At 40.8% G+C, this 22,543-nt stretch overlaps 3 protein-coding genes across 3 annotated transcripts; 2 read left to right on the top strand and 1 right to left on the bottom strand.

Annotated features, from left to right (window-relative positions):
- Positions 1-1,900: 1,900 nt before the first annotated feature.
- On the bottom strand, positions 1,901-3,721 carry LOC115731970 (formin-like protein 3). Its single transcript, XM_048278392.1, has 2 exons — positions 3,652-3,721; positions 1,901-3,533 (listed from the first exon to the last, which is right to left on the bottom strand). Exon 2 carries the CDS (start codon positions 3,332-3,334, stop codon positions 1,901-1,903), a length of 1,434 nt encoding a protein of 477 aa, XP_048134349.1. The 5' UTR covers positions 3,335-3,533; positions 3,652-3,721.
- A 10,850-nt stretch (positions 3,722-14,571) lies between these two features.
- On the top strand, positions 14,572-16,696 carry LOC115738826 (succinate dehydrogenase [ubiquinone] iron-sulfur subunit 3, mitochondrial). The gene is made up of 4 exons (XM_030671554.2): positions 14,572-14,819; positions 15,239-15,477; positions 15,788-15,997; positions 16,300-16,696. The coding sequence occupies exons 1-4, from the start codon at positions 14,589-14,591 to the stop codon at positions 16,484-16,486; spliced, it is 867 nt and encodes a 288-aa protein (XP_030527414.2). The 5' UTR covers positions 14,572-14,588; the 3' UTR covers positions 16,487-16,696.
- Positions 16,697-18,491: 1,795 nt separating this feature from the next.
- LOC115738896 (protein SCO1 homolog 2, mitochondrial) lies at positions 18,492-22,064 on the top strand. Its single transcript, XM_030671689.2, has 7 exons — positions 18,492-18,754; positions 19,461-19,593; positions 19,757-19,835; positions 20,716-20,916; positions 21,002-21,091; positions 21,178-21,310; positions 21,752-22,064. The coding sequence occupies exons 1-7, from the start codon at positions 18,687-18,689 to the stop codon at positions 21,885-21,887; spliced, it is 840 nt and encodes a 279-aa protein (XP_030527549.1). The 5' UTR covers positions 18,492-18,686; the 3' UTR covers positions 21,888-22,064.
- The last annotated feature ends 479 nt before the right edge of the window (positions 22,065-22,543 follow it).

Consider the following 22,543-nt stretch of genomic DNA (forward strand, 5'->3'; position numbering starts at 1 on the left):
AAGCCGCCCGGGGGACTCGCGCCCGTCTCCGAAGCTCTTGAGGGCTGCCCCTCCCGCTTGCCCCTCCCGCTTGTGACCGGGCGACCCCCCACCCGCGATGGGCGACGGCCGGCGACCCCCGATCCGGGCGGGGACCGCCGGCCTCACCCAGATCCGGGAGAGGGCCAGAGGCCCTCGCCTCGGCCCGTGGGGGGCCCGGGGTCGCCGGCGACCCCGCCGGCCTTCGCCGCGCCCGCCGACCCCCACCCGGCGGCGGGCGGCCACGGGCGGGAGGGGCAGCCCTCCCGCTTTGTGCATATTTTTTTTTTTAATCAAGAAAAAGAAAAAAAATAATAAAAAAATTAAAATGTGAAATAACCAAAATACCCTTCAAGCCGGACCCTTTTTTGAAACATTATAACCACTTCGGGCCCTCAATTGAAACGTACTATATTACTTCGAGCCCTTATTTGAAACATAATTCACTTTGGGCCCTTATTTGAAAAAATTAAGAGAAGTTCGGGCCCTTTTTGAATATTTCCCTTAATTTTGGGGCTAGTGAAGATGAAGACTCCGATAATGCAAATAATGGAATGTTCCGTTTGCCAGTTTAGAACACTATCAAAAGGACCAGGTTCTTTCTTTTTTCTCCGTGGATGGAGAATCTCTTGAAACATTTTTTTTTCAAATCATTCGATTATTTATATTGTGATCCTAAATTCGTAGAAAATATTTAAAATTGACCCGCGCGTGTCGAGATGCGGGACTCGCGTAGCTAGCATGTCCCGAGCACCGGCCACGTGTCGGACATCCGACACCTGTTGACCATATGTCGGGGCGCTTGTCGGACACGTGCCGGCGTCCGACAAGCGTCCAACACAACACGGAGGCCTCAGAAAATGTTGGTGCTTCCCCGGCCCTTACCCTCCATCGATTAACTCAAATAACAATAAAACACATTATACATACATATACATATACATGTACATATATATTAGATCGCAATAGAAATAGATAATTCCGAGGGCAATTGGGAACGCATGTGACACGAACAATAAACAAGATTCAATAACAACAACAATAATAATAATAATAATAATAAAAAGTATAATATAAGATCCTGAAATTTAGATTTGCGGCGGCTCACCATCCACCCTCTAATCCCGCCACCAATCACTCCCTCCATTTATGACAATTTTTCAACTCTTTTTTTTTTTTTTTCAAAACTCCCTTTATCACCGAATAATAATTAAAAAAAAATCATTAAGATATAATTCTAAACTCCGGAAAGCAGGCGGTCTTGAAACCGGAGCTCATCGAAACAAACACACGACAAACAAAAAAATATGAAATCTTCTTCGAGCCATTCGCCGCCGTTGCACCACCACCACCATCGCCACCATCTTCCTTTCCTCCTCGAGATGACAACATAAACCAGATTTTAACTCGTCATTGAGTCGCTTAATGTAGATTTCCTACGCCCTGATTCGCATGCTCCGATTCTTGGTCCAACGCAAGAACAGCAGTTTTTTACGAGGAGAAGACATCATCGGAAACAACGAAAGAAACCATTTTTTTTTTTTCTCTTTTGTCTGCAGTAGTGCAGTGACGATGTTCAGGCAGTTTTGAGATGGGGAGGAAGAATGAGATTGGATTCAAGCCAAGATGCTATCATTTACAGATGAAAAGTAGAAAGTAAAAAGAGAAAAGAGAAGAAGTGAAAAATTATATCCGTGTGACGTTCGTCTTTTTTTCTTTGGTGGGGGGGAGGGGAAACGATATGCATGGGGATTGCATCACATTCCTCAGCTACGTCCCTCGTCCGATCATCTTGTTCATAACATGCGTAACAATCCCTACACTCCTTTTTCTTGATTCTAGGGAATTGGGTATTGATGATTATGGATCCTATGATCAGCTTCTAATCCGACGAGCAAATCCACGACTCGACCATACCTTCGCTCCTCGCGCCGATGGCCGCAGCCTCCGGGCCTCTATCTCCGTGGAAACGATCCGGCGCCGAGGGGTTGTTGTCGCTGCCCGAGTAGGTAAAGACCCTCCCGTTTGTCGCCCTCCGGGGATGATCTTCGTCGTCGCCATAATTGCCAGTAATGCCGCCTCCAAGAGAGCTCAACAATCCTTGATGGTGATTGCCGCCGTCGCCAGCTCCTCTGTCGTTCCAGTTCGTCGCTGCGGCAGTCGTGTCGTTGTTCTCCGTCTCGGCGGAAGGCGGCCGCACGAAGTCCTCCAAGGCCCCTATTCGGAGATTCGAATGAGGGTGATGATCGGCGGCCGCGCCGTCGATTGCAGAGGGTCCGGGCAGGTTGGGGTACTTGAGAGAGGCTTGGAAGAGGGAGTTTCCGAAATCAAGAATCGGGTTCTGAGCGTTCATGTTGATGAGCAGGTTCTGTGGATGCTTCAAGAGGCCAAATGGCAATGGAGGAGCTGCATTAGTAGCAGTGCTAGTGTTGGTCGTCGCCGAAGTGTTACCGGAAGGGACGTTTTCATTGTTGGTGGTGTTGGTGTTACTAGTTGTCGCCGCCGGAGAAGACGAAGCTAAGGCGTCGAGCATCGCCGAAGGACCCAGAAACGACGGGGTCGACGAAGAGGTCGGAGGAGGGTGATGGAACCGCTGGGCGAACGGCCTCAGGAGATACGGTGGTGGCGGTGACGAGGACGTGTCGAGGTGGCCCGATCGCAGTGTGGTCCCGAAGAGATCGAGACGGCTCCTCTGGAACGGCGACGCGGCGAAAGGCGGCGCCGGGATCCCGGTGAACTCCTGGACCATTGCCCGGAAGTTGGTTGTGTCGGTCGTCAGCACCGTCGTCGGCGCCCTCCTCGACGCCCTCGATCTCTTCTTGGGATTCCGCGCAGGGGGGGCGTTGGCGTTCCCGGCGTTGTTGCCGTCGTCGGCGGCCGACGAAGCCGTGGCCTGACCTTGCACCGGCTTCGAGCCCTCCTGAGCCAGAGGGAATTGGACCGGAGCCACGCCGCCACCGGGCGGCGGTCCTCTGCCGAATCCCAGAAAAGGCGACTGCTGCGACGGGAGGCCGAGATCGGTGCAGCTGGGGTCGGGTCTCGGGCTCCTGGGCCAGGCGGCGTCCAAGTTCAGCAGCGGGCTCGCGGGCGGGGCCGACCGGGTCAACGGGTCGAAGTAGTTGGACAGCACGGAAGAGGGGTCGAACATCAGTTGCTGGTGGTGCAGCGATGGCGTTGGTGGTGGTGGTGGTGGTGGTGGGCGGAAGAGGGCGGCGGCGGCGTTGAAGAGGGAGGAGATGTCGGCGCGTGAGGGGTACGGCTCGTCGTCGCCGCCGCCCGAGGACTGCGAGCTCGCGCTACTGTTCCCAGAATCCATGACCAGAGAGGGATAGAGAGGGAGATTGGAGTTTGGTGGTGTTGGCGAAGTGTTTCAGAGGGGCATGATGATGATACTTAGGGAGGGAGCTACAAAAGGGAAGCCAAAAAGCATGCGGGAGGCAGGCAATAAATGCAGAGATTGATCTCTTCCTGGAAAGTGAAGCCCGAGAGAAAATAGTACCTCCTCCTTCCTCCTCCTCCTCCTATGCTACCATGAAAACTTCAAAAAGAAAGAGAGAGAAGCTCCAAAGTCTCTGATCTGATCTGCAAAAAAAGAAGAAAAGGGGAGGAAGAAGGGAATAAACAACTGCTCACCTCCACAGGAGGACCCTGGGAATCGATGGCGGTGCACGGAGGTCGTGGCGAGAGAAAGACTCGATCTTTTTTCTCCCCTCTCCTCTCCTTGTTGGTCTCTTTCTGGAGGAGAAAGAGAGCTGTCTGGTTCTCCTATGGAGACCAAGTATGTCGAGAAGAAGAAGAAGAAGAAGATCTTCAAAAGCCCAAGAGCCTTTCTCTTCTCTTCTGCTTCTGCTTCTGCTTCTTCTTTTGCCTTCGGCTCACTGTTACACTCAAAAAGATCGGTGCGGGTCATTCATGAGAGAGAGAGAGAGGAGGGGGGGTTGTTACTGGTGGTGGTGAATGCCGAATGGTGATAGGCGGAGGGCAGAATGGTCATAAAATTTGGGCGTGAAGAGAAAAATGGCTCTCTTTGTTTTTTTTTTTTTTAATGGGCCAGGAGATGTTAGAATCACGCGAGTTCCACAGACGAGTCCGTGCTACTCGCTTTGCTAGAAACGATATTTTCTTTTCTTTTTCTTTTTCTTTTTCTTTTTTTCTTTTTTGGGAGGGGGTTATTTTCTTCTTTTTAATTCCTTAAATAAACTGAGAAATAAATAATAATAATAATAATAATAATAATAATAATAATAATAAAGAAAAGGAATAATGAGGTGAGGAGGGAAGCGACCAAAAATTGGGAAGATGGGTTGTTGTTGAATGGCATTTTGGAAAAGACAACAACCATCCATCGCTAGCATCGCTTTTGCCTTTTGGGAGGGAGAGTCCCCCCCTCTCCCAAAAACACAAAAAAAAAAAAAAGGACATTTCAATATTTAAAATATGGGGTCTTAAAAAGAAATTGCCCCCATAAATGATGGGAACAGCTAAAATAAAAATAAATAAAATAAAGAACAAATTTACGACAGCATGACCTCATCCAAGTGACGGCCCCGTTCGATCAGAGCTATCTAAAATGCAAAAAGACTGACAATCTTTCTTTCTTCCTTTTTCTTTTTCTTTTTCTTTTTCTTTTTCATTTTCATTTTTTTTGTCTTCATTATCGAACTTCGGACAATAAAGGAAAAATAGCACGTGAATTAACATTTCAATATCTATATATTGCCGATAAAATCATTAAATATTAAATTACGTCTTTATCTGACGGTTTGAGATTTTAGAACAATTGACAACGGTCTTACAAATCCCACATGGAATCGGAGCGGAACGCCTTGAGTTAATCCAAATTGCGTGCGTCCATTGTAAAACTTAAATTTGGAGCTACAAATTAAATGTAGAAATCTGTGTAAAATGACTTATGCGACTTTTCTTATCTTTTTCTTTTCACTCGTAATTATTTTATAATGTATTGATATACTTATTATCTACTCGCTCCCATATTATATATATATATATATATATATATATATATAATTTGCAGGAATTTTGAAAAAAAAAAAAAACAGGAAAAGGAAGCTCAAATTTTCGACCGGGTCCAGCCCCGAAGATAAGATACAATCTGGAAAGCGTGAAATCTCCACCCCATCCGGAGTTATGATTAAGAAACCTCAGAGAATCTTTGAGATGGCTGCATATTCGCCAAAAAAAACATAAAAAAAAAAAAAAAAAATAAAAAAGAAAACAATAATTATCGAATTATAGAAAAAAAAAAGGATTATCTGGATGAATTTTGTTTTGATTTGACGCAGAAAATGCGATGGATCGATGGATGGATGATAGATCAGCTCAACCACATCTAAATTCGCTACACCCATCAAAACCCCGTAGACGACTTAGAGTCAAAACACGTTTTTATTAATGATTCATTAATAGATAACATAATGTAATTTTTTTTGTTTAATTAAAAGGGGGGAGGGATGCTTAACTTAGCAAACATGTTTATTTAATGACAAGTAAATAAATGATGTTTGAATGCTCTTCCTGCGACAGTGACGTCTTCCTGTGCCTCCGGTCCGAATTCCCTCCTACACGACCAAACCCTAACTCCGAAACCCAAGTCCGCACGTCTTCCGTGTCCGCACGTTAGCGCCACTTTTAATGCAAATGGCTGTGTTTTCTTCGCCCTTCTTTAGTTTAGTTTTTTTTTTTATTAACATAATCGGGAGTTGGAAACCGTTTGTTTCGCGAAAAATGAGCGATCCCAAAAATATTTTTGCCTGCCGCGAGTGTATTAGCAACCGAGTGCTTAAGCATACGTTAATTTTGGTGCGTCAGCTCAGCTTGTGTCGGCGATTGGACGAGGCGAAATATCGACACCAAGAGTTAGATCGTGAACGACGAATTTTTTAGCGATGATGTTGGAGATACCACCGCCACGGTACCGCACGGGTAGCGACGATTCTTTGTGGTAAGTTGGGTTTCAAAGGTAAAAAGAAGTCCTTGATTCTATAAGATATTCGCCGATGATTTTTTTTTTTTTTTTTTTTATATTTTATTACAATGTAAATTTAATTTATTTTATAATTTATAATTTTTTATATTTTTTTTTTTATTATTTTAAAAATTATTATTAAAAATGAATTGGGCAAGAAGAAATTACCGTGGTGCATGTCCGGCGGTAAGGAAACGTTGTCGTGCGAAATATACAGATACCTCTTCTCGAATATCATATAACATATAAGGTCTGTCGCCTGAAATGTATAAAGACCAAAATCCACATTAACGTGCATCCCCGTCAGAACGCAAGAAATCAAACAAACATCGATTATATTGACTCACGAAGTGGGAGCCCCTTGGACACGCCCGGCCTATTATATACACCACACAAGAATTTAACTTTGGATACCATGGCAAGAATGATTTTCATTTGCGTTGACTACCGGTTGACTTTGAAGAAACGAGCTCCTCCGTTGAATGTCATAAGTTCATAACCGAGCGTGGCCACTTACGATCCTTTTGTTCGTGATAATGTTCTTTTATCGTTGTTGTTATTATTTCTGGATGATGTTGAACTTAGGGTTTCCTTGTTTGTTTTACCGAAGAAACCAGAGCAAATAAGCCAGCCTGGTTAATAAAAAAATTTAAGATGTTGGCTAATATTTTCTTAATTGTTACTTTAGGGGGTTTTAGCGGTCTAAATTGGAATAGTTTTTAAAAAAAAATGCTCGGAAATTAAGATAAATCGGCAGCTCTTTCCATTATACAAGCAAGTTCGGCGAAAAGGGGAGAAAAGCTTTCCCTTGATTCCATTGATAATGAGTGGGACCAAATAATTCCCGTATTATTCGTGCATGTTCGATAAATTTCTCGTGGTTATTAATACGTGAATTAGGAGATCTAATTACAGAATAACTGTTTAATCACAGGGATCCAAAAAGGCCCCACAAAAAAAAAAAAAAGGAATAGACAATCATAGCCAAATTAGCAATTATTTGCAGCTATAATTAATTGCACTTAGCTTCATTATTTATGTCGTAAAATAAAATCAAAAAGTGACTATACACCCACGTGTTATTCCAAGCTCTCAAATCAAAAACCTAATTATGTCTTATTATGGTTGCTTGCACCAGAAAAACTGTATGCAGCCACTATCTCAATCACCCAACTACCATATTTCTTTTGCTATCTTGACACGAGCGTCAATAGGACCACCCCTCACTTTCATAATCACTATCTACTCCACTAAAAAATTTCCGAGTTAATACTACAGAAAATCCCAAATCGGTGCATGTTTATGATAAATTTATCTTAAATTATATTTTTTAACAACAAAAAAATCTCAAACTGATACACTTATAACAATTTTACCCTAAACTGGTATATCCGTGATAAATTTACCCTTCGTTAGTTTTCGTTAAATCTAAACGTTAAAGTGCTAAGTTGTATGACACATTGCAATTGACTGAGTGTACCGGTTATGGGATTTTTACCCTCTGTTTGCCACATGTGTATCGGTTTGGAATTTTTCGCCGTATTAATTCAATTTAACGAAGGGTAAATCTGTCATAGGTGTATCAGTTTGGGATTTTTCAAGGTAAAAAAAAATAGTCCAGGACAAATCTGTCATAACTATACCAATTTTGGATTTTTGGTGATAAAAAAAATAGCTTGAGGTAAATTTGTCACAATTGTACCAGTTTGAGATTTTTCTTGATCAAAAAATAGTTTGTGGTAAATTTGTTACATATATACCAATTTGGGATTTTTCATGGTATTAACCCAAAAATTTCCATTTATTTACCCATAATCTACCGTTTCGAATAATAATAAATCAAAGTTATATATCTTATAATTTACACGGTAATCTAGCTCTCGCTACATGGCAGCGTGCCCCCTAGGAAGAATTAATAGGCAATGACTAAATAGCCATGTCAAAGATTTTCCGAAAAAATTGATATGAAGGAACCACATTGGAACTTCGCACAGGAATTTAAAACCAAATTGATAAAATTGAAAAGTTTAGAATTATCGGTATTCGTACAATAAGTTTAGATCCGGCTGGATAATTTTCCCTTAAAAATGTTAGTCAACATTAATATAGGGGTCTATTGTTGAATTAGTGGCTATACAGCCACTAATATCAGCAGATAACAATACACACACTAAGTAGGACTTTAGGAATGTTTCAATTTTCTATAGATGAAGACGAATACTATATGCTTATTTTTTTTGAACTAGAGGACCCAGAATATATATAATTATATATACATAACTATAGGTATATATATATACATATATATACAATATTGACGACTAATTTCCACAAATAACAATCTATATTTCATCCATTTGACAATGGAGTAAAGATCTCTCGTTTACATTGAAACAAAAGGGCCATTGGACATAGCCACGACTAATTAGAGTTACTTTTTTTTTTGTTTAACTTTATAGGTACATAGTGTCGTTATCAAACTTTTAGATATCCATCTTCAACTACTTTCTTGTTCCGTTCCAAGATCAACAAATAGGACGATCAGGGTTTTTCCACGGTTACTCGCTAATCTTGTTTATTGAGCGGATGGACAACCGACACGAGGCCTTTTATGCATTCACGCACTCTTATGGGACCGCCTCGAAAAATAAATTTGCATGCATTGGATGTGTGTGAGCCCAAGATGCACAAGCCATCGGATGAATGGACCGATATCAGCTTACTTATCTTGCGCTCGCATGCACCGAGTGCAGGTTAGATCAGCTCATCATCATGCGTTGTCGTGTTACACATGTCCTGTCATAATCTACAAAAGAGACGGATTATTGCTTGAAAAAAGAGAAGGAGAGATTATCGTCACCGTCCAACAACCACGATGGTGGTGGGAGGAAGAGTGGCAGCGGCAGCCGGGGATTGCATATCAAACCCTAGCTAATCGAGCAATACAAATTTTACTTTGTGATTTTACTTGGTGTTTAAATTTCTATGCCATCTGAATTTCACTTTAGTTGGTATATTTAATTTTCGATACGGTCCTATTGAAATTCACCCTCGAGGTAAATTACTGTTTGGTGTATATGTATATTACTAGATCAATCTTATGGGGTGTGAATTTCACATGGACACAACATCCACGCAATCAAGTATATTCCCAAAATCAGAATTTCTTAGAAACCACTAAAAAGAATATCTTTTTTGTTTTCTTTTACACCCTCTTTTTCTCTCGCTTTTATTTTTTTTTTCATGGGTGGTTTCTCTCTGGTTTTATTCTCTACATCGGACAGCTAGATTCCTTGCTAAGAAAACAAAGGATGGATACGAAATGGGATTCAATTAATAGCTGTATATCACATCTCTACAAGCAAAAAAGATAGGGATCAATGGACGACAAGAACATTACACAAAAAGCAATTAGGCCTACGAATTGATGTTCTTTCCCCACAAATTTATGCCAAAAGCGAAAAACCGAGCGACAAAAGAAAATGCCGAATCGAATAGATCGGATCGATTCGTAATACTCGCTTTCGCTTTGCAGACTTTTTCCTTCCCTTTTTTCGATCGCCATATTCGATTGAACAGACGAATTACCGGAAGATAAATCACGGTACGACTCGTCGTTATTCATGAAGTAAAAAAAAAAAAAAAAAAACCTCGGGCTAAACTATGTCGTACCAACATGTGCGGTGCCAAAAATGAACATGAAACCTTCTTGATAGCTTCCGCTTTCATCATCAATTCGAACTGTTTCACGAAAGCAATCTTTACGATAAAAAAAAAATTAATAAATATTGTCTGATTTTTAACGGGGGTTAATGCGGAATAAAGCTAATAATACATTAGCTGAATTTTCACTATCAATCCTCACCTAACTCCCCACGAGTAAATACAAAACTTTGTACCTTTTGTCCACGTATATGATTAGACACCACTAAGCCTTTTCGAATTTTTGTTTCCCTTTTTTTTTTCCTCCTTCTTTTTGACTTTTCTCTATGCCATATGTTGCGGGCTTCCGAACTTTAAAAAAATATTTTTCGAGCCTCCCATATGTCAAAAGCTTTAGCCCCGTTTTGGCGTCGAAGTCGAGATTAATCTAGAGAAAGATTTGCTTGGATTGCTTTAGTCCCACGATATTCTCCAATCACGAGTAGGATCGCGTCCCACATAGGCAAATAGGCAATTCAGTGTGGCTTTGCTCCAATTACAAAACCTTTTTATTCCGGGAAATTTTAAATTCGCTAAAGCTACGTTTGTTTCGTTAAAAAGAAAAATAAACGATTTAAAAATATTCTTTTAAAAAATATCCGCTTTTATCGATTACAAAAAATGAATACGTGAAAAATATTTTTATCACACACGAAGATTGTTGCTATTAACAATGAGAGCATTTATTCTTATTGTTATTTCAAGTGATACGAGCAATCATTTTTGAAAAATTTTTTTCAGAGCATCCCTTTTTCGGAAAATTATTGTTTCAAAGATTTGTAGCCAATATTTTGGGATAAGAACAATAGGAGTAACCTTTTTTTCGCTCATTTAAGTTATATATGGGAGTAAAATCGATTATTTGAGTGTCATTTCTGACAAATCATCCTATGTGATTTTTTTCAATTTTGTTTTTCTTTTTTTCTTTTTTTTTAATCATCCTACGTGCCTGGCGAGGTATGATCTCGCTCGATATTGCTCAAGTGTGCACTAACAAAAAGAGTTTCCTTTTCTAAGAAAGTGAAGGAAGAAAGCGAAACATCTCCCGATTGGGTCTCTACTATTGATAAGACAATCGTACTTCCTTCACTTCAAAGAAAACTTAAGGCGTGAATCGGCAAGGTCGAGCCTCGCATGCCCACGCTTGCGGATGGTCACCGGCCATCATCGAAGCCTAAGACCGGTTGAGGAAAAAAAAAAAGAAAAGGAAAAGAATGAGGAACTAAAAGAAAATACAATAAAAACATTAAAAAAGTTATCCAAAAATAAAATGTTAGATAAAATTCGAGATGAACAATTCCGAAAAGTGTTTTCACATCTTAAGATTGGGAAATTCACTTTCTTGATTTTATGCATGAATCTTTTCGTCGATCGAAAAGTGTTTTTGGTCGACTTGTCATTTTAGGCCAAAAATTCGAAAGACAAATTATCGGAAAATACTTTCAATCAAATAAATGAACTCTTAATGTAATTTGCAAAGAATAATGTAATATCTATGGGTTTTTAAAGCTAACATGTCTATAATCATTATTTCGACGAGAAAGCCGATTGGTAATTTATTAATATAAAGAAAGAAAACATACGTGGAGAGCAACACTATTACTACCCTATGCTCTATCTATGCTCGCCTGGTTTTTGGACATGGGCTTTGATGAGGAGACAAGAGGACTCCATGTTTGAAAAGTGATGCTGACATCCCTCCCACTTCCTTTTTCTTCGATAGATAACAGTCCAACCACGGCTGAGACCGAGAGAAAACTTGACACGTGGGAGCTTCCCTCCAAAGCCGCCGACGTCGCTCGCCGAAGGTCTCCGGGGCCCGACGGCTCACGGGCTCGATCAAGGCCGGTCCTATCGCAAGGGCAAAATGGACAAGTCTGAACCCGCAATTTCTTTCCCGAGCTCATCCCGTCTATATTCATTAAAATATGATCATTTTACATTCGGAATTTAGTAACTATTTTGATCAAGCTAATCCTATCTTAGATTCCTCATTCATCAAGTTTGTCACCCGCTAATAAGTTTCACTTTTTAATCCACAAAAAGGTATATGAAATGGATATAATCTCAGTTATCTATCGCTTTATAATAACTCGGCCTTAACGAGTCAATTTGTTATCATCGTCCCGACCCGATTTCACTTATATGAATGTCTCGTGTTCGCCTGTAAACTAATTGAGATTATCGAATCTCAAAGGGGAGAAACAAATTATGTATCTGTAGTGTTGTGATTTATAACAAATTGAAACGATTTTCATACAACGGTATTATATATTGGTTACGTTGATATATCAATTCACAAATCGGAAAATCGAGGCGGGATCTTTGAAAAGTGGAACACTCTTAGAAATGCGTGCAATAAATTTAATAGTGATAAATCCAGAAATCGATAGCCACTAAGTTTTTTCCTCTTCTAAATTGTACTTGTGTTTATTTTTCGCCCTTTGGCAAGAGCTCAAAGTCTTCAGTCAAAATCGCTCAAAATCAGAGGGCTACAATAGGACGGGGTCAGCCGTCGGGCAGTGGTCCTAACGGATGGAGACTCGAGCGGGGTTGGGTGCGTGACGTGCGTCCAAACGTTTCCTGCCTTTGAATCTTGACTTGTGGACCGTTCGCGGCTCCCTCGGACGCTTCCGTCTCGAAATTATACCATATTTCAAGTATTCGAATTCTCTTCTTCATAAGCATTTGTGATCAAATTACAGCATAGAAAATTGTATAAAAAGTTTGAAATTTATCGTACAATAATCAATTTAGTTGTAAACTTTTTAATTGTGTCAATTTAATCCTAAACCTTTTGACAATTTACCAATTTAGTCCTAAATCTTTTGACGATTTTCCAATTCAGCCTTTCTGATCAATTATTCAAATAATAGTTTCAACTAATTTGGCAAATTATCAAAATATTTAAGATTAAATTGATACAATTGAGAGTTTTAAGATGGAATTAGCTATCAAGTTTAAAACCTTTGGATAATTATCTCAATCACGATGGATTGACTTTATGGTTGGTTGAAATTGATGCCTTGTAGTTCCTTGCCTCTGGCTCTCCCTCCAAAACAAAGACAAAATCTGTATAGGTCTTCTATTCATTAAAAGTATTAAAAAGTTTTTTAAAAGAATCTACATGTTTATATAGTTGCATTTTATTCTTTGAAAAAGAATCTAGACTTCTAATTCCAAAAACGGGGTCATTATCAATTCTCAAATCTTAAAAAGGATGAAAATTGATCATCGGGTCATGATTCCATCTATGTTAAGGGAGAGGGAATGTAGAGTCATTTGGATGAGAGGTACCTCGAGCGCTCAATCGGAGCTAAAGATCGTACAACATCAATGCAAAGTTCTTTGAGATGTACATCACGAGTGACATTGCATTCGAATAAACCACGAGTCAATCCTATGACCGATAGATGGAAATACTAGTGACTATTTGGCACACGGTCTCCTTAACACTTTGACAATTTATATTTTTTTTGAAAGAAATGTCATTGCTTGGCCAAGTAAGTTTTAGAAATTTGGCTATACAAGTGTCATGTGTGCAAGGATAATCTTTGAATAAATGTCAAAATTATCGAAGAACCTCATTATGCGCAAAATCATTATGGTTAGCATTGTCAACGGATTTGATTTATTTACATAAACTCCTTTTGTTTGATGAAAAGCTTTCTCGTTTTTATTATGCGGTGGGACGGGCATAGAGATCCAACTACCCGGAGCTCATAGAACACTTTGCACGCCCATAAACTGATTTAAGTACGGACTTTTAATTGGGGTAGGTGGCCTTGACCAATCAAATGTTCCGAGGTCATTTGGTGAAAAGTTTTCACACGGCATACCCCGAATAGTTGAGGATGCTCATCAACTATCCAACAATTAAGGATGTAAAAAAAAAAAAAAATACCCGAATCGAATCGAACCGAACCGAACCGAAAATTTTGGATTTTTAGGGTTGGAATTTCATTTGGTTCGGGCAGCGAGTAAAGGGATTCGGGTTATATAAAGCAAAAACATATCTGGGGATTGACGTTGGTGTCAATGGTCTGCCTTCGCGACCTAAAGTATGGAGTCCAAATCTGGATCTGGACTCAACCAATCAATTGCTACCATCGACGTGTTTTGTCACCAGTGGCTCCGCTATTGTCGTCCCCCCTAAGGCTTTCTGTCATTTTGTCCACTTTTGTATATTTTAAGGTATTTTATTGTACACGGATGAGAAAATTTTATCTCACTTCTAGCATGGGAAAGTGATTCATAATATCATCCCAACTCATTCGAGGTTTATCTCGGTCCATATCCGCCACTGAACACCAAATATAATAGCCTTCGTTCTTATCCGACTTGTCATCTGGGCGACCGAACACATCCTTACCATGTACCATCACATAAAGAGTAAAAACTATTGTGAATTCTCGAAATATTGAGTTTGTTTAACGAAAAATGTATAATAAAAAAGAAATTAGTGAGCAGCAAAGGAATTGGCATCAAGTCACATCGGGAAATCAAGAAAGTTAGGTGCGATTTCTTTACACTAAATGTTATGAGAAGTTGATTGTATAATCATATAACGGTGTAATATCAACTGCGAGTGTTATGAATGGCAAAAAAATATATGACAATCATAATGGGATTCATCTTTAATCTTATGCCTAACATTTCACGATTATAGTGTCACATTTTTGTGCCGACGAGACCAGGCAGCGGGCTTTGGTTCATTTTGCTCATACCCCGTACTCAGAACACGTTTCGGTCATGCAAAAACCAGGTGTTCTTTCGCCGCGCAAGAACACATCATCATCATCTCCATCGATCTGCACACCCGTGTTGCAGAATCCATCAGAAACCCAACACAGAGGCAGAGAGAGAGAGAGAGAGAGAGAGGATGTGGAGGAGCTTGTTTCGCCACGTCTACGAGAAAGCAGGTGGGTTATTAGAGCTGGGCAAGAAGGAGGCGTCGCAGAAGTTCCCAGTTCTTGAAGACCGCCCAGCGGGGCGACGACATGCAGAGCAAGCGATGGAGACGTTCGAGACGATCGAGAAGAAGAAGGGAGCGACGGTGAAGGAGTTTCGGATCTATCGGTGGAGCCCCGACTTGACCGCCTGTGGTCCTATGGTGAACCACTTTTCTCTCCCCTCTCATGTCGACCTACGGACATACTGCGTTCCAGACAATGATTTTATTTTCATTTTCATTGATTATAGACATAGATTATTGTGTACGATGATTTTATTTTCAATGATTGATTATTTCAAGCGATACAAGTTTCATTTTAGAAAAACAGGCAATAATGTTCAAAATCTCGAACGGTCCGTCGAACGGAAGGGAAATGTCGGAATTTTCGTTACCACCATCACCTTGCCCTAGCATGCAATGGTGAATTCACCTGCCAACCTCGTCTCGTGAACCGAACGCGCTAAAATTTTCCCGCTCCATAAATTTGATCCACTCCATTTATATTGCCATACGTTCTTCGAATTCCATGTGACGGACGACTCGATATGACGGTGGGCGACGTTTGGTGGCGCGTGCAGGTGTTGGATGCACTTCAGAAGATAAAAGCGGAGGACGACTCGACGCTGACCTACAGGAGGTCGTGTAGGGAAGGGATATGCGGGTCGTGCGCCATGAACATCGACGGGACCAACACCGTGGCTTGTCTCAAGCCCATCGACGCGGACACTTCGAAGCCCACTACGATCACTCCACTCCCGCACATGTATGTCATCAAGGACCTCGCCGTCGATCTCACCAACTTCTATCGGCAGTACAAGTAAGCCATCCGGCGATAATCAAGCTCCCTAATTTGTGGTACATAGTCGCGAATTTATTCATGTCATTATGTGGGATGTTCAGAATTTTAGAACACGGCAGAGTCTGAGGCCGGTCAAAATGGTCATTCTTCGAATCATAAGTACATTGCTTGTGGATTTTATCGGTCATTCCACCACAGGAATGTATGGTGGTGATTAAGTTGTTCTTATTCAATCATGTGAATCGGAAAGGCGAAGGGTGCACGGTCGTCTTTTAGGCTTCGATTCCGTGCAAATGGGTGGAATAGGTTTCCCTTTGCCTTGAGACAGGTCAATCGAGCCGTGGCTTAAGACGAGACGTCTGTCGGAAGATGGTCGGGAATACCGGCAAACTCCGGCGGAAAGAAAGAGATTGGACAGGCTTTACGAATGCATATTATGCGCGTGCTGCAGTAGTTCGTGCCCGTCCTATTGGTGGAATCCGGAAGAGTTCTTGGGACCGGCCGCGCTTCTCCAAGCATATAGATGGATATGTGACAGGTAAGACCATATTCTCCTTTCGGTTCCAAGGCATCATATTTTCTTGTCAAAAATGGTAATCGTTGTGTCGTCCTGGTAGCCTTGTCAATAAACCGGTTGTGCATCCGGCATGTCGCATTCGACTTTTGAGGTTTTCAATATGAGTTTGGCATGTTTCGCCGGAACTCGAATTTGAAGTTAACCTATGTGGGAGCTGGGATAAATCAAGCAATGCCTCTTGTTATCAATCGGTGTGGTAAAAGTATCTGTCAAGTCTTTCTTAGTGCAACAACTAGATGATATTGGTGTCCCTTCTTTGGCAGCCGAGACGAATTCGCCGACCAGCGACTCCAGGCACTAACGGAGGACCAAAAGAGGTTGTACGGATGCAGGACGATAAAGAATTGCACCAAGACCTGTCCGAAAAGCCTCGATCCCGCCGGTGCTATTCACAAGATGAAGGCCCGGCATTTGCTTTCGGTGCCGGTCGAGAAGGCCGAGAGCCGCTGAGCAAGTAAAGTGTTCTGGAGCCATCGCAATCCCATCTTTATCCGATGTCAATGGATGGATCGTTTGGTTGTTTCAAGCTCATCCTGTAAATTGTCTTGAATGGTGTGAACTGTAGCTTTTGCTTTCATTTTCTACGTTTGAGAAATGAATGCTTGCGTTCGGACAGAGAGAAGGAGACGTGAAGGATTAAGAGAAGTCGCACAATTCACTCAAATCGTGATACTTATAACATAATGTATTCTTTTGACCAAACAAAAAACATCACCTATTCTTTTGTCTTAATTTATCCAAGTATTATTTGTTTTGCCAATTCAATTTTGTCAAAAAGTCATAAATTTGTTGTACCTTTGTCAATTGAGTTTCAAATTAATTAATCGTGTTGATTGAGTCTTAAATATTTTTACATTTTGTTAATTGAGCTTATTTGGTCAATTTTGGCCGAAGGGCGCTCATGTGGACGTCGGTCGTTCTATGTGGCATGATTGGTGCTGATGCGTACACTTTTTAAACATATGTTTTGAATTTTTCTTATAAGTTTTTCCTTTTTACTTTTTCCCCTGGATTTATGATTGGCGAGGGTCCGTTGCCCCAACCCGGCCTCACCGGATTTGGCGAGGGGGTTGCGGCCCTCGCCTGTGGCCGACGACCCTAACCGGCACTAAGTCTAGTTAAAAAAAAAAAGTAAAGGAAAAAAAAACAAAAAAGGAAAAATTATAAAAAAAAATTCAAAATATGTTATTAGAATATTATTAAAAATGTATGTATTAATGCCAACCGTACCACACAGGTTGGGAGTTCACGTCACCAATTTCTAGTAAAATATGATTGGATGAACTTAATTGAGAAAAAACGTGAAAATGTTTATAACTCAATGAGTACAATTAAAAGGTCCAAGACTACATTAGCACGAGTGTAGTAGGTTTTGGATTTTTTTGACAAGTCTCCCAATATGATGTGTTGATGTCGAGTAATTATCGCATCAAGTCCGACGTAGTAGTGACTCGACTTAGTTTTACCCTTGGGTTGCGTTTGGTTGTCCGGATTTCTAGTCGGGATATGACTAAATAGCATATGATAAACAATTCAAGAATTTTGTCATATCCTATGTATTGTTTGGTGAACTATGGATCTAAAGTCAAATAAGTAGAGACAAGACGCAATTAAGATCGACTAAAAATCAAAATTCTTTAGAAATTATTCATCGATGAGTTATGATAAGTGAGTTATTATTGAGTAGAGATTTGTGCCATCTAAATTTAGGCACGACATTGATTGAGCACACTTGGTAGAACTAAGGGTCTTGATTTGTAGTCCAACCCTTTGAGAATGACCCATTGGCCTTACTCGTTCTCTTGTTGAGTGTGAAAATAAATGTTGAAAAATGAAATTATTCATCCTCTTTTCACAAGTTGAACATACTCTCATGCATGTCGTCCAAGCAAGCTACATTAAAAGTCGATAATAAAACTTGAGTTTTTCATAACATGTCGAGACTTTTGTGAATGTTAGAAAGGTTCAAGCAATTAAAGAACGAAGAACATGATCAAATATTACACCAAACTATCGACTAAAGAACGAGGTCGTGGAGATACCCGATTTTACGGCTAGAGGCCCTAACCTAGCATAGCAAAAGAGGCGGCCACGCTTGATGGTTGCCACCACTAGAGAAAGAGTATAATATGGAGAAGAGATGGTGGTTGTGAAAAAAATCTGATTGTTCTCGTATATGCTCTTTTGAGAAATTCTATTCGAATCTATCCCACCCCTCTCTTAGGACATTTTTATCCGAAATATATCCTTTATATTCCTTTTATCCTATTTTAGATATTGCCAAATATAAGATATGATAAATATCTCATCCTGCCCTGATATTTATCCTAAAGGCCAAACGCCGCGTTAGTTCACGGTGCTACGATGGCGTAGCCGGGCTCAAACGAAAGACTGGAGTTTGGGTTCAAAACTGACCTAGTGCGGCCCGGCCCGGCTCAATCGCTGAACCTTTCTTCTGCGTGGGAGCGTCTTACGGGAAGTACTTCGGCTGTCCTTGCTCGTGCAACACGCATGATTGATTCATTTGCCTTGGGCAGCAATGCAAATGCATCGGTGATCCTTGTAAAACAATCCAAGAAGTTGCCCATCGTTCAGTCTTTTAAACCCAATTCGAGATTTGACCCACGACAGTTTTTCCCACCACTAGACGATGATTCTTCGTCGTGTTCTCTCTTCTTCTAAGCACCGCTCGAGAGAGGCTTCGAATTTGCTCCAGAGGTATAGACCCTTGAACCCTTTTCGCTTCTTCAGATTTTCCTCTCAGAGTTGCCTTCTGTTTCCCTGGGTTTCCTTCATGTCTGATAATCCGTTCCCAAGTTATGCGTCTGTGATTTGCTGATGTTGAGCCTCATTTCGATGAGGGGACTCTTGTTGGGATCTTTTTTCTGTCTGATGAAAGTTCTCATTGGGTTGGGTTGTGTTTCAATTTGGAGTGAGCTGTTTGGTATCATAAGTTCCAAGCAAACGGTTACTGTCGTCAGGGTTTTCTGGTGGGAAGCATTTTGTGACACTCATGAAGCTGAATCATTGTGGTGATGTAGTTTGTGCTTACTCTGCTTCTGTTTTGAAGATTCATCTTGAGTTTGCAAGATGTGGGTCAGTACTGGTCTGTAGTTCCATTGGTGTTCAGATGGTTACTGGGGTCGGGTTTTTAATAGGTGGATGGCCCTTAGGTTGTTCTTTTATGAACAACTTGCGACTATGCTTGATGTCCAAAATTAGATGATTGAAAGCAATATTTTCTCCATTTTTTAGCTGAGTAAGATGGATTCTTGTATTTTGGTGGAGTGTTTGGAATATGCAACAATGAGTAACATCTAGGATGGTCTAGTTGCTAGTGCCATAGTCATGTCCATTGGAAAAGCTTTTTGGTCAGAAGTACATGCCTCGTTCAGTTTATTGACCACTTGTGAATCTGTTGTAGGTTTGGTCCGGAGAGGAATGTTCAAACTTTTAATTATTCAAAATCGTCCAGAAATGGTAATGGGCGTCGGAATGTTTTTCCCGTATTGCCTGCCGAAGCAGATGCTTCTCGGCCTTCGAGAAACTATCTCATTGTATGTCATCAAAATTCATTTTCTTTAAGAGATGATTTTTTTCTTGCTTTTCTGGCTTGTGCAGTATATTGTAAATATCCACGCACCTACACTTGTTGGTCTCAGTCATGTGGTGTGCTTCTTTATACATTCTTATTCCCGTCTTTTTAATGATCTTATGCAGCCTAGTCTTATAGTAGGAGGTGTCGTTGGGGCTGCAGTTCTAATCCGTTATAATGACGAGAGGAGAGCAACTTTAAAAGGTAACTCTGGTGGTTGACTTATTCTCCTTTTTTTAAAATAAAAATAAAAATCTTACATCGCTTTCAAATAGAAGAAATAGGAGGACTCACTTTTGTGCCTTTAAAAATAGTCTTTCCCTTCATCCATGTCTTTCTCTTCTTACCATATCTGTATCAGAGCACTTAAGGTTTAAGAGCATTGAGCAATTCTCTTTCATTTTGAGATAAGTCGACAGTTTTATGGGCGTTCTTTTCTGAGATGCCACATAAGATGTGTGAGAAAGATGGAAACATATGAACCAAGAGGCCTAAGATGAGTTTTTCAAGCATGATTAGACATCTGTAGTCAGTGATTTCTTTATCCCGTGGATTCTATGGCCAAAATTTTCAAAGTAATGTACTGAAGATACCGGTTCTAGCACCCACTTCCCGATGGATATGTGTCCATTATGGGCAGATGCCGAAAGTAAAACCTCAATTTTCAGATCAGCTCATTCTGTTTAGGATGGATACCTTACTGTGCTTTGATTTTGGTTCACGTGAATTGAAGAACGGATTTATTATGCTTCCTGTGGAGGTTCCCGTTTCTGCATCATTTAAATTGAACTAAATGTTTTACTTTATTTCTCCTGTCTCAGAACTAAAGTTCTGAAAGTAAGTAAATGCCTTAGATATTCATGAAAAAACTTGTAATGTGATGATCTGGAACTGAGGGTAGCCCATGTCCCATTAATCAAGGATCAATTTGAGGCTTTGCATGCTCAATCTCCATAGCGAGGTTTGGTACCTTGGTATACCTGACCAGAAAAGGACACCTGAAAATTGTTGGTGATCTAAAAGTAAAGTTCTAGTTTTGTGAAGAGATATGTGACCTTTTATAGGATCTTTTTTGTTGTATTAGGTCAAGGAAGTAGCGGGGAAGGAAATTCAGTCAGGGGACCGATTATTGGTGGACCATTTACTTTAATTGACACGGAGCATCGGATTGTCACTGAAAAGGACTTAAAAGGAAAATGGGTACTCCTCTATTTCGGGTATACATCATCACCTGATGTTGGTCCCGAACAACTCAATACAATGGCGAAAGCTATTGACATATTAGGTTTGGCTCTTGTACCAACATATTTGTGACATCGAATTATCTTTTTGTGGGTGTCACTGATATTTCCTATACTGCTTGAACCAAGAGTCAAAACAGAACGCAGAGATTTTACCAGTATTTGTCACGATTGATCCTCAGAGGGATATACCTTCTCATCTCCGTGCTTATCTTAAAGGTCAGGGTCCCCTAATTTTTCCGTTACACTGTTTCCAAATATGATTTGCTGCTAATTCTCCGCGATTCTTGTTTAAAGGACTGCAGAGTTCCATCCGAGAATAATTGGACTTACAGGATCTGTTGCTGCTGTTAGGCAGATGGCGCAGGAATACCGAGTTTACTTCAGGAAGGTCGAAGAGGAAGGGGATGATTATCTTGTAGAGACCTCTCACAACATGTAAGCCCTTCTGGCCTATAAGTCTCTCTCTCTCTCTCTCTCTCTCTAAATTCCATGACTCTGGCCTTGATTGCCGGGTAAACTAAAATGGCATGAAGTGCATAGAATAGTGAGGGGTTTTGTGATATATGTGGCATTATTGACAAATAGTTACTCTTAGTCATATTGTGTTTAATATATATATATATATATATATATATATATATATATATAAAAAATTAAGAGGATTAAATTTTGAATAATAGAGAACTTGAAAGGGATTGGACTGGCCTTGTCAGTTCAGTTGAGGTTGTTCTCCGATTGGGTTTTTTGGTTCGGTAGTTCACCTCTCGTGGAAACAAAGGATCGGGTACACTGGCGCGTCTCTTTTCTACACACTTTGTGTGCTCTTGTGTGTGTAGCTCTGTTTTAATCTGTCATAATGCCCATGAACTTCAACAGGTACTTGCTGAATCCGAACATGGAGGTGGTGCGCTGCTTCGGAGTGGAGTACAGTGCTGAAGAACTGTCAGAGGCAATAGCCACTGAATTACAGAGAAACCCAAGAAACTATGTTGCTGGTTCTTCCGCACCTTGAAGCAGGTTTCGCGTCTCAGACTGATCCCCTGAGGCCTTGCATCCCTAGGCAATATGGTTCACAAACTGAATCACACTGAGTTGATTTGGACCTTGTTGACAATGATCCTGTGAAATCGCGATTCTGTTTTCATGTCATCGGGATTAGGATTAGTCCTTTGCTTGAGAATGTTCATGAGCTTTCCATAGTTACATTAGTGTTCTCTCTCTCTCTCTCTCACATTGTCCTCGACGATTTATCACATTTTTCTCTGGAACGTTTGTACCTGGAATTGGGTAAATTGAAGGCTGGACATTAATCGCTTTGCTCAATTTCACGTTGATAAATCACTTTAGTAACCAAAAATGCAATTCATTACGAAATCATAGGAACTTTGGATTTTTAACATGTCCAGCAGAAAAGGTTGCAATTGCTTTCTGTAAGTGTAGACATTCACTGTGGGGACTGTAGAAAATCTTGGGGGAATCGCGTCACCCCTGGCCCTGGCCGACCTCATAGTCGAATCGGCTCCCAGCATTGAAGCCCCGGGTGGTATTAGAGGTATGCGTCGGCCCTGCTACAGCAATCTCGTGTCGGTCGTCTATCAAATGGATGGGAATATGCAATTTGTTTCACGATAACGGATAAGTCGATAAGTAAGTAGATAGACAGATCGC

The sequence above is a fragment of the Rhodamnia argentea genome, chromosome 1, assembly GCF_020921035.1.
Source record: "Rhodamnia argentea isolate NSW1041297 chromosome 1, ASM2092103v1, whole genome shotgun sequence".
Taxonomy (NCBI): domain Eukaryota; kingdom Viridiplantae; phylum Streptophyta; class Magnoliopsida; order Myrtales; family Myrtaceae; genus Rhodamnia; species Rhodamnia argentea.

What these genes read in the sequence shown, in the direction of transcription:
- LOC115738826 (XM_030671554.2), top strand. Translation starts at nt 14,589, where the DNA reads ATGTGGAGGAGCTTGTTTCGCCACGTCTACGAGAAAGCAGGTGGGTTA. An exon ending in AACTTCTATCGGCAGTACAA is followed by an intron (nt 15,478 to 15,787) that starts GTAAGCCATCCG and finishes GCCTTGAGACAG; the next exon opens with GTCAATCGAGCCGTGGCTTA. An exon ending in TATAGATGGATATGTGACAG is followed by an intron (nt 15,998 to 16,299) that starts GTAAGACCATAT and finishes CTTCTTTGGCAG; the next exon opens with CCGAGACGAATTCGCCGACC.
- LOC115738896 (XM_030671689.2), top strand. Translation starts at nt 18,687, where the DNA reads ATGATTCTTCGTCGTGTTCTCTCTTCTTCTAAGCACCGCTCGAGAGAG. An exon ending in TCTCCGTGCTTATCTTAAAG is followed by an intron (nt 21,092 to 21,177) that starts GTCAGGGTCCCC and finishes AAAGGACTGCAG; the next exon opens with AGTTCCATCCGAGAATAATT. An exon ending in GTAGAGACCTCTCACAACAT is followed by an intron (nt 21,311 to 21,751) that starts GTAAGCCCTTCT and finishes GAACTTCAACAG; the next exon opens with GTACTTGCTGAATCCGAACA.
- LOC115731970 (XM_048278392.1), bottom strand. Translation starts at nt 3,334, where the DNA reads ATGGATTCTGGGAACAGTAGCGCGAGCTCGCAGTCCTCGGGCGGCGGC.